At 39.5% G+C, this 17,904-nt stretch overlaps 2 protein-coding genes across 3 annotated transcripts in view; both read left to right on the top strand.

Moving 5' to 3' along the window:
* The window catches only part of LOC148363291 (receptor-type tyrosine-protein phosphatase eta-like), a 59,032-nt gene extending 52,332 nt beyond the window's left edge, over positions 1–6,700 (top strand). The window contains exons 27-30 of the mRNA XM_088340915.1: positions 1,201–1,317; positions 1,622–1,782; positions 4,116–4,251; positions 4,327–6,700. Of these exons, the coding sequence (XP_088197041.1) occupies positions 1,201–1,317; positions 1,622–1,782; positions 4,116–4,251; positions 4,327–4,485 (573 nt within the window). The 3' untranslated portion in view covers positions 4,486–6,700. The remainder of the gene's footprint in view (positions 1–1,200; positions 1,318–1,621; positions 1,783–4,115; positions 4,252–4,326) is intronic.
* An 8,158-nt stretch (positions 6,701–14,858) lies between these two features.
* osbpl5 (oxysterol binding protein-like 5) overlaps positions 14,859–17,904 on the top strand; it is a 39,505-nt gene continuing 36,459 nt past the window's right edge. Inside the window, exon 1 of one of the 2 annotated variants that reach the window (XM_088340912.1) lies at positions 14,859–15,095. The gene's annotated coding sequence lies outside the window, so the exon portion shown is untranslated. Of the gene's footprint in view, positions 15,096–15,506; positions 15,707–17,904 lie in introns of those variants that run through there. The other variant, XM_088340914.1, reaches the window with a different exon arrangement.

Below are 17,904 nucleotides of genomic sequence, written 5' to 3'. Positions count from 1 at the left end.
ATAGCACATCTCCCGACTAAAGACTCTTTTGCTGGTCCCTGCTCACAGCAATACAGGAATAAAGATAATGGACCGTGGTCGGACAAAAGCCGTTTATTTTAAGCAGAAATACAGTAACAGCAAAAAAGAGCTGGCTGCATGGTGGCTGAGTGGTTAGCTCGTCTGCGGCACAGTTCTGAGGTTATCATGAGGCCTTCCTGTGCGGAGTTTGCATGTTCTCCCCGTGCTTGCGTGGGTTTCCTCCAGGCACTCCGGTTTCCTCCCACGTTCCACAAACATGCATGTCAGGTTAATTGGCCGGTCTAAAATATCCCTAGGTGTGAGCGAGCGAGTAGCCTATCCCTGTGTGCCCCAGTTTAGTTTAGGGTAGGGGTGGCTAACCCAGATGTCCTGCATGTTTTGGAGGTTTCTCCACTCCAATACAGGTGATGCCAATCACCTGGATCGTTATCAAGCTCTCACAAAGCCTGCTAACAAACTGAAAATTGGCGTCACCAGAAATCTCCAAAACATGCAGGACGTGCGGCTCTCCAGGATCGGGTTCGCCACCCCTGGTTTAGGGTGTCCCCTGTCCACTTTCTGAAGATAGCTGGGATGGGCTCCAGCACCCCTGTGACCCTGCTGAGGATAAGCGGTGCGGATAATGGATGAATTTTTTTTAATAGAATCCCAGTTACGGCGGCGCAGTGGTTAGCGCTTGTGCGGCACAGTTCATGTCATGGGAACCTGTTGTAGGTTCAAATCCAGCTCCAGACTTCCTGTGCGGAGTTTGTAGTTTGTATGTTCTCCCCGTGCTTGCGTGGGTTTCCTCCGGGCACTCCGGTTTCCTTCCATGTTCCAAAAACATGCATTTCAGGTGAATTGGCCGGTCCAAATTGTCCCTAGGTATGAATGAGCGAATGAGTTGTCTGTCCCTGTGTGCCCTGCTATTGGCTGGCAACCAGTTCAGGGTGTCCCCTGCCCACTGCCCGGAGATGGCTGGGATGGGCTCCAGCCCCCCCGCGACCCTAATGAGGATGAGCGGTACGGCTAATGAGATGAGATGAGATGAGAATCCCAGTTAATTCAGACAGAACCAAGCTGTAACAACATTACAAAACAAGAAACTGTGTGACAAGTTTCCAATGTTAGATAAGACTTGGATTTGATAAAAAAATATGAAATAATGTATTTCGATTATGAAATGTTTTCTTTCCACAGATCAAATGTGAACAGTACTGGAATTCAACCACCATGCACTTTGAATACTTCCGTTTAAAAACAACCTCTGAAATACCACTTGATGATTGGACCATTAGGGACTTTGAAATTAGAAATGTAAGCAAAACTTAAGTGTTTATTCTATCCTTTGTCTAATGTTACCATTCTAAAGCTTGTTTTTTATTAGTTTTTTTTATTAACTAAATACAACTTGGTCAGTAAAAGGTCAGATTTGTGGTGGTATCCTACAGATGTCCCCAGAGTCAAGTTCTAACCGTTTGAGCACCGAACATCAATTACTACATAATATTAGGCCACATGCTCTAGTTCTATGTTGATAAAACTATGTTGCGTTTTGCTTTGCTTTTTATTAAACTTGTCATATGTGTTGATGCTCAACCAAGTAAATGTTTACTAAAAGGTAAAAACAGCGGAGACTCGTCAGGTTCGCCAATTCCACTTCACAGCCTGGCCGGACCATGGGGTCCCCAAAACTACAGAGTGTCTATTCAGCTTCAGGCACATGGTCAGAGAGCACATGAATCAGTACTCCACCAACTCACCCATTGTGGTCCACTGCAGGTTTGTCATAACCTTGGCGGATGGTTTCTTTTTGGCTTTTTATCCAGGCACAGCACAAAAAAACAACATCAACAATTAATTAAAAGGAAACCATACAATATTTGGGAAAAAACTGCTGTACAATACAATAATATAATATATAAACATGTGCCCAGACGGAGTAGGCTGAAGCCTAAGCTTTTAACTGCCAATCCCATTCCGTTTTTTTTCTTGCAGGGAAGACATATATTCAAAATCAAAACCATGACTCACCGTTCCCCACAAAAGAAAATTGGAAAACAGAAATTAATTACATTTCAAATTTAAAATAATATCGTTAGTGACTCCTATAACATTAATACCCAACAAAACTTTTGAAATATAAATCTTTTTCAGTACATATCTATGACATAGGTTTAGTTTATGATTTTTTTTTGAAATATGTAAACTATGGATATTTTCAAGCTCATCATCTAATTATTTCCATAAATAAATATCTTTTTGGCTGACTTTTCAATGTTGTGCGAGAATATTGGACCTTGAACGTATGGATTCTGCCCTGTAGAGAATATTTGTTTGGAGTTGGTGCTCACATGCTTTGTATACTAATAATATAGATTTAAGTTTCACTTTATCTTCAAATTTTAACATATTGGATTGTATAAACAGTTTGTTTGTAAGTTCTTTATGCCCAGCATTATGCACAATCCTAATATTGTTCTTCTGTAATCGAATAAGCAATTCTGTATTGCTCCTATATGTATTTTACCAAATCTTAATACAATAACTTAAATAAGGAAAAAAAACAGAAATGTATAGAGTGTATGTATATATATATACAGGTATATATATATATATATATATATATATATATATATATATATAATCTCATCTCATTAGCTGCACCGCTTATCCTCAGTAGGGTCGCGGGGTATATATATATATATATATATATATATATATATATATATATATATATATATATATATATATATATATATATATATATATATATATATATATATATATATATATATATATATATATATATATATATATATATATATATATATATATATATATATATATATATATATATATATATTGGGTCTCCAGATAATATCACAGCTAATACTCACTTAGTATAACGCTTTAACTTTTTCTATGTGAACATTGCCTAGCTTTATTTGTATTTCAATGCTTCAGCAGGTATTCATACAAAACCTTATAACAATGCAGCACTTTGAGTGGCAATGTATTGCATCAAACAGTCTTTACAAATAAATTTGATCTTATCAAAAGGCAGACGACATTGAGCTACCTTGGTTTGTTGAATTCTTTCACTAGTCCAGGGATGGACAACTGAGGAGCCAACATTTTCATAATTTCTTCTTGTGCAAAAATACCATTGAAGATCGTTTGTATTCACGAAAATAAACTTATACAAATTGGAAATATTAGTAAGTCACTAAAACTTTATTTGTCCTGCAAATAGGACAAAAAAAGGGTTTACTCCGTCTGTTAAATTGGGCAATACCAATTACTCTATGCTCAGAACAACGAGGATCTTTCTGTCATCTAAAGAAATATGGGAATACTTAAAATGGCAGTCTTATCCAGTATGTTTACATCACCTGTAAAATTTGATGGTTGCTCTCAAGTGCTTCCAGTTTCTCATTCTTGGTTTGTCTAATTATTAAAGCAGTTTATTCAAACAAGTGGATTTTAAATTACAGGCCAATTAAACAATTATTGTCTTTGCAGAGCATCGCACCTCCTGGTGGTTAAAGAAACCAAAACTCGATTCATATAAAAGTACATTTTTTTAAAGATCATAGGTTAGAAAATTGGATGTATTTTATATAACATGAGCCTCACCTAGAAGGAACTGACATGATGGGCCATCACCTTGCTACTAAGACCCAACATTTTGCAAAAGTCACAATGCGGTTTGAATGTCGGAAAAAATTGCAGCGCAACCTTCCATTTTTCTAGTGATACATGAATGAGTTTACGACAAATGTAATTGACTTCATCACTTGAAGGAATACTCTAAGCTTTATAAAATTACATTATAAATCAGAAGAAAAACGTGTGTTCTGGTCACTTTGAGTCTCCATTTTTTGTGATTCTTGCATGTACTTTGTAGCACTCATTTTTGGTTGCACTACAGACTACGACAACATCTAGGTGTCAAATATTAAAGTGCCACTCTGAATATCTTCCCTTGATTTCTCTATTCAGCACATTTCTAATAAATGTTCATATTGTTTTTAAAATGACATATGAAACAAATGTATTTGGTTTATTACCCAGCCGTAGCAAATACCTATCTCTCTCTTTTTCCTTTTCAGTGCTGGCGTGGGCCGCACCGGCACCTTCATAGCCATCGATCGACTTATCTTCCAAATTGAAAGGGAAAATTTGGTGGACGTATACGGCATCGTTTATGATCTACGTATGCACCGTCCACTCATGGTGCAGACAGAGGTAATCATTTTGTAGCATTACATTTTGTGTGAAAAAAGCTCAGTCTGATTGGTTAACTTATTTTGCGTTTTATAGGACCAGTATGTAATGTTACACCAATGTGCCATGGATATCATCCGATCAAAAACTGGGATGAATTTGGATCTAATCTACCAAAACACTGCAGCGCTCTCTATTTACGAGAATGTGGAACCCACAAAATGTTACTGTAAACATGGTAACCCCATGACATAAAAACATATTCCTGTGGCTTTTCACCTTTGCCAAAATTTTACATCATGTCTTGGTTTGGTATACAAATGGATATTATGCATCTGTCATATGAGGTGGCTTACCTCCTCAAAAACCACAAAAAGCGGTATTTAGAGAAACTGATTTTAGCAGGGCTAGCTACCGACCCATTGCTTCTTCTTCCTGACATATTCAATGATCTAACCAAATCCTCTAGTCTGCCTGACTTAAGTCCATACGATCTGTACCACTATGTTGTAAATGGAGTGTCCCCATACACTGGCGCGGATCTAAAAGCTTCTAAAAGTCTGGATACTGACCAGTTCTTTGTAGCTGGTTGGGTTACCGGTTGCTGCGTTGACAGGGGGAGGAACCTTATAATGGCAAAGGTAAGGCACTAACGTTAGATATGTATGATTGTATGGTATACTACTTTTGTTACAAAGGTCACCCAGTTTCATAAGCATTTCTAAAAACACAACTTCTCATGTCATTACTATGTGTTACTATGTTATCGTCAGGTTAATTTTTGGTAGTAGAATCAAAAGAATCAATCATGGAAAAAAGAAAATAACCCGAAAATCACACCAAAACTTGCTGTGAGCACCATTACCCAGCGATTTTCAAAACAGGTCCACAAGCACCTCAGCTGTACTTAGGGTGCACCACGGTGGAGACCCCTGATATAGACTGTAGCATAGAAAGTAAAATCATGTTTTATTGTTGTACCCTAACTCAGGAATCGACAACCTAAATTGATAAAAGAACCATTACAGACAAAAAAGAATAACAAAAACATGTCTGGAGCCACAAAAGAGTTTTTAAAGAATATGGGGCTTTATGCATAAAAGTTTGTCATTTAATGGTAACGCTCATCACAGTAATGTTTTTTTTTTTTACCTTAGTCTTCAAATCAACACACTTACCTACTATCTGCTAGATCAGACAATTCTGCTTTTGTAAGTATCAATTTTCTAATTTGATCTGGAAAATGACATAAAATATCTTGAAATAAGAAATATCATCAAAAAGAACATCGTTCTCTATAATAATGACATTTTTGGCAATGACCTTTCAGATCAGGGGATGTTGCAATTACGAGATTAAGGGCTATACAAATAAACGGGACTTGACTTAATATGTTACAAACTAATTGTATAAATATTCAGCCATTTTTAGAAAGAAAATGCAAAAAGTTGAATGAGAAATAGATTCAACACGTAATAAATGTAACCGTTTGTAATATTTTATTTTTTCCATGATGAGACCATGCTCCCCTGACTGCACATCAATGTTGTATTATTCCTCATGTCTTTTTACTGGCATTTATTGAGACAACCAGGTTGGTGCCCTTAGGGTAGGGCCCCTGCCCCGAGAATGGTAGGTTGCTGGTTTAAGCCTCGGCCGAGTCTTACCTAAGACTTATAACATTGGTGCCCATAGTATCCCTGCTTGGCGCTCGACATTAGGGGTTGGAATTTGGGGTTTTGGTCACTTAATGACTCCCAACAAAAGGTGTTGCAACGCATCGGTTGGGTATAATTATCGACGCATCTTTTACTGTGCACAGTAGTATGACTGCGTATGGGAGCCAACCCCTTGTAAGATGGGATAAGGAGAGGAATACGAAAATGAAGACTGACATTTATTGAGTGCAAAGACAAATTGTATTAAAAGGAACTATGTGTCTTGTACTTTGCCATTGTGGTTTGAAACCAGCATTGCCATAAGAGTGACAGCCAAATTGATGGGAGCCAACATTTTCAACTGATATGAATAGGAAAAAATAATGGCAGATTTTGATGGCTTTGCCCATCCCATGCTACATTAGACTGTAAAATTAGTTTTTTTTTGTTTTTTTTAATGTAACTCGTGTGTTCCATTCATATATTGTATTGTATATTTGCACATTATTATGAACTGATGTAAACAATGCACTGGAGGCATTTCTTTTCTTTTCTATGCATTTGTAAAATGCCCTTTTGATTCACGTCGTTGTATCATTTGACCTGTTTAAAACTTGTACCAGTTGTCCCTGTGAAACTAATTTCTGAATGGAACTAATGAATGTTAAACCTGAACTTGATGCTTTAACGCAAGTGATGATGTAAAGATTTGTCTGATACAGCTACTGCAATTGTTTTTCTTTCAGCACCACAGAAGTACAAGACCCAAAACCAGTGAATCTGTAAATATTGTAATAAAAGCTGAAAACTCAGATTTGTGCATCCTTTTCGACTTATTCCTCAATGGAATACATTACAAAAATAAATTCCTTTATGTCAGCAGGCCCTTGCTGTAATGAAGAATAAAAAGTTGAAAAATGCTCATGAAACACAAAGTGTTACATTCCACAGGTGAAACCAGATCATTGGGAAAAGGGGAGTGCCATGATTGTGGAAAAATAAGTTTCTTTGAAATGATCAATCAGTCGAGGGTCACCACTTAGTGAACAGATAAGTGAGCTGATTGTTGAAAATCTTAACTCATTCAGTGCCATAATGTAGAAGTACTTTTTCAAAAGCATCGTCCCTCAGTGCTAAAACATAAAAACCTGTTTGTTAGTTTTGGGATTTGTTTTGTTTTTAGAAAAAAAAACTGTTGTAAAGGGTTTTGCGCAGTTCGTTAGTAATTGTCAAGCCTCTGGAAAAGATATCATTATAAGGAAAAGCACCATTAGATGGCTGGAGTGGCTTTGATTAGATCTTTGTCCACACATCGAAGTAGCCACCCCCTCCTAGTTTTGCTTCCTTTATCCAGCGATTGAAGTGTGTAGTTCGCTCCGTATGGCAAGTATAGGCATGGTGGAGCTGTATGGCCTGAGTAGCAAATATATAAACCCGCGGCAAGGGGGCCTCCATTTTAATATGAAAGTTAAAGGGACTGTGCAATAATTAGAGCCTCCTGGTGGTAAAAATGTCATTCAAAGAGGGGAAGGACATTGTGGGGCTTGCCCAGTGTACAGTGCATCCGGAAAGTATTCACAGCGCTTCACTTTTTCCACATTTTGTTATGTTACAGCCTCATTCCAAATTGTATTAATTTAATCTCTTATATCAAAATTCTACACAAAATACTCCATTATGACAATGTGAAAAAGTTTTTTTTTTCCTTTTTTTGAATTAATTAAAAATGGTAAACTAAGAGATCACATTTACATAAGTACTCACAGCCTTTGCCATAAAGCTCAAAATTGAGCTCAGGTGCATCTTTTTTTCCACTGATCATCCTTGAGATCTTTCTACAGCTTAATTGGAGTCCACGTGCAGTAAATTCAGTTGATTGGACATGATTTGGAAAGGCACACACCTGTCTATATAAGGTCCCACAGTTGAGTGTGCATGTCAGAGCACAAACACCAAGCATGAAGTCAAAAGAACTGTCTGTAGACCTGCGAGACAGGATTGTCTTGAGGCACAAATCTGGGGAAGGATACAGAAAAATGTCTGCTGCTTTGAAGGTCCCAATGAGCACAGTGGCCTCCATTATTTGTAAATGGAAGACATTTGGAACCACAAGGACTCTTCCTAGAGCTGGCCGGCCTTCTAAACTGAGCGATCGGGGAAGAAGGGCCTTAGTCAGGGAGGTGACCAAGGACCCGATGGTCACTCTGTCAGAGCTCCAGCGTTCCTCTGTGGAGAGAGGAGAGCCTTCCAGAAGGACAACCATCTCTGCAGCAATCCACCATATAGGCCTGTATGGTAGAGTGGCCAGACAAAAGCCACTCCTTAGTAAAAGGAACATGGAAGCCCGTCTGGAACTTGCCAAAAAGCACCTGAATTACTCTCAGACCATGCGAAACAAAATACTCTGGTCTGATGAGACAAAAAGTGAACTCTTTGGTGTGAATGCCAGGCGCCATGTTTGGAGGAAACCAGGCACCGCTCATCACCAGGCCAATACCATCCCTACAGTGAAGCATGGTGGTGGCAGCATCATGCCGTGGGGATGTTTTTCAGCAGCAGGAACTGGCAGACTAGTCAGGATAGAAGGAAAAATAAATTTAGCAATATATAGAGATATCCTGGATGAAAATCAGCTCCAGAGCGCTCTTGACCTCAGGCTGGGGCGAAGGTTCATTTATCAGCAGGACAACGACCCAAAGCACACAGCCAAGATCTCAAAAGATTGGCTTCAGAACCACTCCGTGAATGTCCTGGAGTGGCCCAGCCAGAGTCCAGACTTGAATCCGATCGAACATTTCTGGAGAGATCTGAAAATGGCTGTGCACAAACGTCTCCCATCCAACCTGATTGAGCTTGAGACTTATTGCAAAGAAGAATGGGCAAAACTGCCTAATGATAGGTGTGCTAAACTTGTGGGATCATATTGAAATGAAATGATCTGCATTTATATAGCCCTTTTCAAGTCAAAGACTTCCCAAAGCGCTTTACAATGTGCTCCACATTTCCCAATAGCGGCCTTGCAGCCATGTAAGGCGCTAACCTGCTTATTGGGGGTAGTAGGGGTTCAGTGTCTTACCCAAGGACACTTCGACATGTAACACGGACTAGCCGGGATTCGAACTGAGATCCCTTGATCCCAAGACGAGCGCTCTACCTCCTGAGCTACTGCCGCCCCGATATTCAAAAAGACTTGAGGCTGTATTTGCTGCCAAAGGTGGATCAACAAAGTATTAAGCAAAGGCTGTGAATACTTATGTAAATGTGATTTCTTAGTTTTCTATTTTTAATAAATTCAAAAAAAGTAAAAAAAAAAAACGTTTTCACATTGTCATAATGGAGTATTTTGTGTAGAATTTTGAGATAAGAGATTAAATTAATACAATTTGGAATGAGGCTGTTACATAACAAAATGTGGAAAAAGTGAAGCGCTGTGAATACTTTCCCGATGCACTGTAACTGAGGGCCCGGTCACACAGCCGTTTGTTTATACACAGCCGTTTGTTTATATATATATATATATATATATATATATATATATATATATATATATATATATATATATATATATATATATATATATATATATATATATACATATATATATATATAAACAAACGGCTGTATATATATATATATATATATATATATATATATATATATATATATATATATATATATATATATATATATATATATGATGTTTTGGACACTATTTTGTGTAGCAAATTTAAAAAATGAAGAACAGTGAAAAACATAAATTCGGCCCTGTGACTGAACGGTGTTCATTTCACATTTGCTATTTACAAGAAAGTGAATGCAGATGCAATGACGCTGCCCTTCCATATGAACAAAGAATACTATTATTTTCCCCCCATTTTATTAACACTCCACTTATTGAAACATGAATATTTTGTTTGTTTGTTTGTTTGTTTGTACATGATTCAAATTGAATCTTTTCTTCCGGCGCCGTCACGAATGGCAGCCACTCCAGCAGCTCCCGTGTTATTTTCGATTGTTCTCGATTGTTCTCAGCTCAGGGATGCTGCTGGAAATGTGAATTTCCCTTCGGGGATGAACAAAGTATCTATCTATCTATCTATCTATCTATCTATCTATCTATCTATCTATCTATCTATCTATCTAAACTACTTTAACTCTTGAAGCTAAAAAAAAAAGAAAGCCAAATTTAAAGTATGTCGCATTTTCATTTAGATGTATTTACAAGACAGTTCTCATTAACCTTTAAATGGAAACGTCTCTTTTGAGACATCTAGGCCATCATAAAAACACGTCTTAAAATGTATTGCAAACAGGTTTAGTTATGCTCAAGAGAGACAACCACATTGCGGCAGGATTTGCTCTGAGGTGATACGCCCAAACCTTAAACATAATGTGGTATTTGAACTCTGCTCCGGTTACAAAGTAAAACTACTTTAAGTGTAAGTTTGACTCCATAGAGACCAATCGAGGTAGGGTTATTTTCCATATGTTGAGTTGTATTTTGGTGGATATAGACAAGCCCTTTTTTGGGTGGCATTATAATCAGTGTTGTGGTGCTAGCGGATTGAGGGTTTTATATTACTACAGGTCAGAGGCCTAAAATACATTCAAAAACCTGTAAAAATACCGTACAAATCGATCCTGAAATGCTCAGGAGGTCAATGCAGCAAATGTTAAACTCTCGTAATGCGATCCCAGTAAGGGTGGGCGATACTGGGAATTCTAGTATCGATCTGATCCAAATAAATACATAGCAGTATCGATTGATACCGATCCGATGTTGATAGTTTTTACTCGGAAATGTTATGATCATTGAATAATTGACCCTTCCCCCTTGAATTAATTTATATTAAACACAAAACTTTTAGGCACTGAAAACGTTTTGTTTTTTTCCCATTAAATAACTCGAGATCTTACTTAACAGTCTTAAAATGAAATGTATTTCTTTCTGTAACATTTGTTTCAGAACAAAAGTGTCTCGACCAGAACGGAATCAGGACCCAAATGCGTAGCGTTGACCACAAGTTTATTGAATAGAAAGAGGAAGGGCAGCGCCCGCCATCCGGTGCTCTCTGGACGCAGGAAGCAAGTCACTCTCGCAATCGGATCGTGATCCGAATAGGGAAGTGGTTCTTCCGTAGTGGGATATGGCGATGTCAGGGATGAAAAAACAGGTCGATAGCCGGGACAGGAGAGCAAAAAACGTGGTCGGGATCCAAAAACGAGTCGTAAGCCGGGACGGGAGAGCAGACGTGGTAGGAATCGAAAACAGGTCGTAGCCAGAGACAAATGGGAAGATCAGGAACGGACAGGTGGTAAAACGGGTGCAAAAACAGGACAGGCGAGAGTCCGGGTCAAAAATGCTTGCATTGTAACAACAGAGGTTTGTTGACGGACTGACAACCGGAGAGTGAAATGACGGCTTAAAAAGGGACAGGGAACCAATCAGAAAGCCCGCAGTGGCTGGCGCCAAATGAGCGGGCACATGTGATCCAAATCAGTCAGAAAGTGAAATAAAAAAGCAGCAATGTAACGAAAATACAATAACACTGTCAACATGTCGGCTACTCTTTCAATTGCACAATATTTCGAAATGTCAATAAGTGCAAATAGTGTAAGTACTGTAATACAATCTAGAAACATTTAACAATATAAACTACTTCTACTACAACAACTGTAACAGAGCAAAAGTCAAGAGAGTCAAATAAAAAAAAAATCACCAATGGAACAAGAAAGCCTTCCTGGCCCTGTTGCCATAGTGACAACATAGTGACAGGGTTTTGCTCAGGAACAGTAACATGTTTATGATTTTTGTTTGCAGGCTGCAGCTCGTTGCTCTGTATGGGGAACTTTTTTCATGTGTGTTCATGTATATTTGCGCTGTAGCGGACTACTTTACCACAAATGACCTCTGGCATTGTCTTTTTCTGTTGTTGGAAAAAAAAAGTCCATACTGCACTGCACTTCTCGTTTGTCACATGTAGATTCTGATAAGGGGTGGGTAAATGGATTTGGCCCTCACTTCTGCCTGGCAGGCAAGATGCAGCAGCAGGCTAGGTAGGGAGAAGTACAAGACGGCATCTTCTGGCTGAAATCATCATTGCAGCCGTTGTCAAGCTCCGCTTGCACGTGCAGGTATGTGAAATTATTAAACACCTTTGAATAAACTCTTCCTCTGTCATCTTTTTTGTGGTTTCGGTTGGCATTTAGACTTTATTCTAAACAGTCGTTTTCTTACTTTCACCATTTTCATTCTAGAATAAAAGAAACCCACAAGAATACGTGTGAAATCACTCTTATTTTAGCCATAATGAATTAAATCCAACATTGATCAGCCTAGCTCAATTATTGTATTAGTCTCATCTCATCTCATTACCTGCACCGCTTATCCTCAGTAGGGTCGCGGGTTTGCTGGAGCCTATCCCAGCAATCATCGTGCAGTGGGCAGGGGACACCCTGAACTGGTTTCCAGCCAATCGCAGGGCACACAGGGACAGACAACTTGCTCGCTCATTCACACCTAACGATCCAGGTGATTGGCATCACCTGTATTGGAGCAGGGAAACCTCAAAAACATGCAGGACATCCGGGTTAGCCACCCCTGCACTAAACTAAACTGGAGCACACAGAGACAGGCAACTTGCTCGCTCACACCTAGGTATATTTTAGACCGGCCAATCCACCTGAAATGCATGTCTTTGGTATGTGGGAGGAAACAGGAGTGCCCGGAGGAAACCCACGCAAGCACAGGGAGAACATACAAACTCCGCATAGGAAGTCCGGTAGCTGGATTTGAACCAACACAGGAGGTTCCCAAGACCTTAGAACTGTGCCGCACACGCGCTAACCACTGCGCCGCTGTGCTGCCCTGTTGTATTAGTGTTTCTGCTAAAACAAAGTGCAATGTGATGTTCACAAATGGGAAGTGACACTCCTGAACAATGTTGAATGATTCTAAATCACTTTAAAGGAAATGTACTGTATGAAAAACGTTAACCAGCCAGACACTCTGGGTGCTCAACACCCCAAAAGCGGCGAACCTAAAACCGCCCCTGCTACAAGTGTTAAATTAACACTGGTTATTTTGCTGTGTAACTCTGAGCTAGCTAACCCTATTGCATTTTTAGTTTTTCAAACCATACAATCAAATTTAGTGCTTAAAGTAGATATGTCCAATGTCCAGCCAAGGAGCTAATCAGGATCCGCAATAAAAAATTGACTGGCCTGTGGCCTCTTTCCTGAAGTTAATATGTGTAGTGTTGACCGCAATATAAAACAATTTATTAAACACTGTTCAGGTAACCATTTTATTTATTTCACTTTTTATCTGTTCATGTTTGTGTTTTCCCCAATAAGCAGGTAGGCGCCTTGCATGGCTGACTCCCGATTGGTGTGTGAGTGTGTGTGTGAATGGGTAAGTGCAAAGCACATTGTAAAGCGCTTTGGGAGGTCTTTATTGACTTGAAAAGTGCTAAATAAATGCAGACCTTTTACCATTCAAATAATACATACCTGTCAACCTGTACGGTTTTGCCGTACAAAGTATGTTTATCATGCATTTTAAGACGTGTACGATGTATGAGACAATCTGTACGGAGAAACGCAAATTTGTCAATTATGGGTACCATTCGGTATACACCAACTATCACGAAACGGCAAATCAATCAAGTCAAAGGAGTTTGCCGCGGAAGCCTCTATCTCGGTATCGTTTTTTTTTTTTTGCAAACGAAGCGAGCGGTTTGACTACTGTGCAAATGCAGTTGCCGCCTCAGATTTCATGTTGTAGTTGTGTAGTGAAAGGAGGTCCGCCTCTTTTTAGAGAACCGGCTTTTTCGGCTCAACTCATTAATGAGAGCCGGCTCTCAAATGGCTCACTTGCTTTGAATCATTATGTTACGAATTATTATGATGCATAAAGAAGTTAAGAAAAAAAGGAAGTATAAAAGGAGAAAATGAAAAAAAAACGGGTTTGTGGTTATCCCTTTAATCAGTATATTACCAACAATAAATTATTGCAGAAAATGAATTAATAATTTGAATAAGAAAATGTATTATTCTACTTAATGATATTTGCATGTGTTTTTTCCTTCTCCAGTGAACGTCCAAGCTACTTAATTTTTGAACTTTTTTTTATAATAAACATCATTCATGTCGAGCAACTCAGGATCTCACAACAAAATGTTAATTAACAATATATATCATTTAACAAAACACATGTACAATGTAACGTGTTAATCTACATAAATAAACACATTGAAAAAAATATCTCATCTCATCTCATCAGCCGTACCGCTTATCCTCATTAGGGTCACGGGGGGGCTGGAGCCCATCCCAGCCATCTCTGGGCAGTGGGCAGGGGACACCCTGAACTGGTTGCCAGCCAATCGCAGGGCACACAGGGACAGACAACTCATTCGCTCAGTCACACCTAGGGGCAATTTGGACCGGCCAATTCACCTGAAATGCATGTTTTTGGAACGTGGGAGGAAACCGGAGTGCCCGGAGGAAACCCACACAAGCACGGGGAGAACATACAAACTCCGCACAGGAAGTCTGGAGCTGGATTTGAACCCACAACAGGTTCCCATGACATGAACTGTGCCGCACAAGCGCTAACCACTGCGCCGCCGTGGTGTAAGATTATTTTGTATTTTGTAAGGGTAATTACGACAGTGGAGCCGTGGAGGTTGACAGGTATGTAAGTGTGAAGCACATTGTAAAGTGCTTCGGGAGGTCTTCATTGACTTGAAAAGCGCTATATAAATGCAGACCATTTACCATTTACCATTCAAAGAATGCCAGGCTGACTAGTTGGCCCTCACAAATTTTAAACTCACCACATCTGTGCCGTTTTCTAAAAAGTTCGGACGCCCCTGGTTTAAAATGACAGTGAGTATTATTTAGCACATTGAAGGGCAATTTTGAAAGACAGTGTGTTCTGACCAAGCCACAACACAGGGGGGCGCCAGTGCTCTGGAGCAGCCGCGGTCCAAGAGGCTGCGGTTGGGTCGACCACTAGCAAGCAGGTCCAGCCCCACAATGTCCTTCCCCTCTCCATGTTGAGACGGAGCAAGTTCCCCACGACTCAATCACTCCTCCTCCTATCTTGCTACGCAACCTTCTTGCACCTTTTCTTGAGGAAATGACGCCCAACCGGGACGGGAGTTCCAAAGGATCCCATGAAGCATAAGGGACGGTCGACACTGAGTAAGTTGGCATTTTGGGGGCTTCATCACGTCGCTTTTCATAACTTGCTTTTTTTTAGCTAACGTCAGTAACTTGGCTGCTGTTCTCTAAACGCGCGGTGACTAGCAGAGATGAGATACAAAGCGTCAAGTCGTAGGACATTTTGTCTTTTGGTGCGACATTTATTCGGAGGTACTTAACGGTTCGCTGTTAAGGGGGGGTTCGCCCACTATTGTGATGCTAATAGTGTTTAGCTTAGCATTAGCGACAAGTCTGTCTTCGCTACATTAGCGAGTTAGCCAAGCCTCGTGCCCAGGTTCTTCCCCATTTGCTACACTTGGACTTGGCCCAATAGCAACTACAAACATTGGCGATCTATTTCAACTGTGCTAGCTCCTGGAAAGCAACAAACGTCCCAACCCACTCAAGGCACCTCTATGCGGACTTGTCAAAGAACAAGGACAATGTGACGCCCTTAATAAGCTTCTTGTGACATACAAATCTCTCAAGATCAATAGCAGTGACGAACGTGGACTTAATTTTCATCCAGCGACGTTCTGCACGACTAGAGCTCACGATACAGATGTGCAAGGACTCGGAGAAATCAAGTGGATCACGGACTGCTATTCAATGTATGTAATGTGTGTGTAGTTCACATTTCGTGATTGGAGTTCTCGACTAATTCTCTAGTGCAAATTCCGTCTGTATACATCTGGGGCAGCGTCTTGTTTGCATCTTGAAGGAACATTCTCGAATATCTGCTGCGTATTGATCTAAATCCTAACCTATGGAGGACCGATCTTGCTATATTTAGAAATACGCGTATAAATGAATGCCTACAAATACATACAGCAAATGGTAAATGGTGTGCATTTATAAAGCGCTTTTCAAGTCAATGAAGACCTCCCCAAGCGCTTTACAATGTGCTTCACCCTTACCCATTCACGCACCAATGGTGGCCATGCAGCCATGCAAGGCACCAACCTGCTTCTTGGGGGCATTAGGGATTCAGTGTCTTGCCCAAGGACACTTCGACATATGACACGGAGGAGCCGGGGATGGAACCTGAGATCTCTTGATCCCAAGACGAGTTCTACCTCCTGAGCTAATGCCACCCTTTACAGTAATAAATGAACACATAAATGAATCACTGAATTCCTGAATATATAACAAATACATTTAATCATTTATTTAAATGTTATCATTTATATAGGTGTTTAGTTCGTCATGTATTTTGTTGTGTAGTTTATCACAGCAAATCGTTATTCAAATGCAGTGGCCAGCTCCAATCTGAATTAGTGATGTGTCGTTCGCGAACGAATCGAGTTTATGAGCCGGCTCTTGGTAGTTAAATTATCTTTTTTTATTTGTGAGGTGGTTTGACACAACCCGACCTCCACCCAGTTCTCAGTGATGAAAAAATATAACTCATGATGTTGTTACACGTTTACTGACAATTGATGGATAAAAGCCTATACCGCCATTTATTACTCACATGATGCTTTTAAAGTAATTTCACCTGTTGAAATATGCTGTTTACATTGACAATGATATTCAAAAGACGTTATAAATCGAATCAAACCAGGCCGCACAAGTCAGACGGTCCAATGCCTGTAATGCGTTCAAAAACCTGTAAAAATTCATACAAAACCATCCTGAAATGCTCAGGAGGTCAATCCAGCAAATTTTAAGATATCGTAATACGATCCCAGCCCATGTCCGCACACGTTTTGCTGAAGTCTGCAACAGCTTCAGGGTAGTGATATTCTTTTGGGAAGCCCAGAGAGCAGGGAATGGCAATAAAAGATATCACCCTTCATAACCACCTCCATGTTTGCCTGAGAAATTGGTAGACTTTGGCTATACAGAGACCCGTCGCTACTTCGTGCTTCGTGCTTTTATCAGCAAGACATTGTCTTATTAGTTGGTGTGTCCCTCCACTTCCATGTTTTTGGTAGCCGCTAGCCAGAGTTTGGCTAGCATCTTTACATGCTAAATCTACAGATCTAACTAGCTCCAGTTCAAGTCATGTTTATTTGTACAGCCCTTAATGACAAAAAGTCTCAAGGGCCGTATTAATCAATATTTTTATTCAAAAAATGAACAGAGCTAGATTGTGTAGTGTAGCGACGACAAGCCATTTGTTTCATTATAACCAGCCACTTCACTCAAATTACAATAAACTTGCTTGTGTTATCTGTATTTCTGATCGTTCAACTGTTTACTTTATTTGTATGACTTTGTTGTCTGACTGGATTTTTTAAGCACTTAATAGGCTTTTTTGTTTTGATGATTTAGTAAATGAAACACTTCATACCTAGTTTATGCCCGTCAGTAATTTGAAACTTATCAGTTTATATATATATTTTTTTGAATGACATTGCAAAATAATTTATGTTTATTTATTGTTTCATTTTCTTTTTATTCATTTTCCCAATGATATTGCGCAAATAGATCCAGTTTCACCATTGAATTCTGATATCAAAGGTGGGGTAATTTGAGGTGTCCTTAAGAAAGTTGAAAGTTAAATATTTTCTCTATTATTTAAACAATGCCAAAGTGAAATGAAATGAAATGAAATGAAATGATCTGCATTTATATAGCGCTTTTCAAGTCAATGACTTCCCAAAGCGCTTTACATTGTGCTTCACATTTCCCAATAGCGGCCGTGATCTGTGCAGCCATGTAAGGCGCTAACCTGCTTATTGGGGGTAATTGGGGATTCAATGTCTTACCCAAGGACACTTCGACATGTAACACGGACAAGCCGGGATTCGAACTGGGATCCCTTAATCCTAAAACGATCGCTCTACCTCCTGAGCTACTGCCG

The sequence above is a fragment of the Urocampus carinirostris genome, chromosome 7, assembly GCF_059441175.1.
Source record: "Urocampus carinirostris isolate Australia breed hairy pipefish chromosome 7, RoL_Ucar_1.0, whole genome shotgun sequence".
In the NCBI taxonomy this organism is placed as follows: Eukaryota; Metazoa; Chordata; class Actinopteri; order Syngnathiformes; family Syngnathidae; genus Urocampus; species Urocampus carinirostris.
This window is presented reverse-complemented; position numbering and strand designations above follow the sequence as displayed.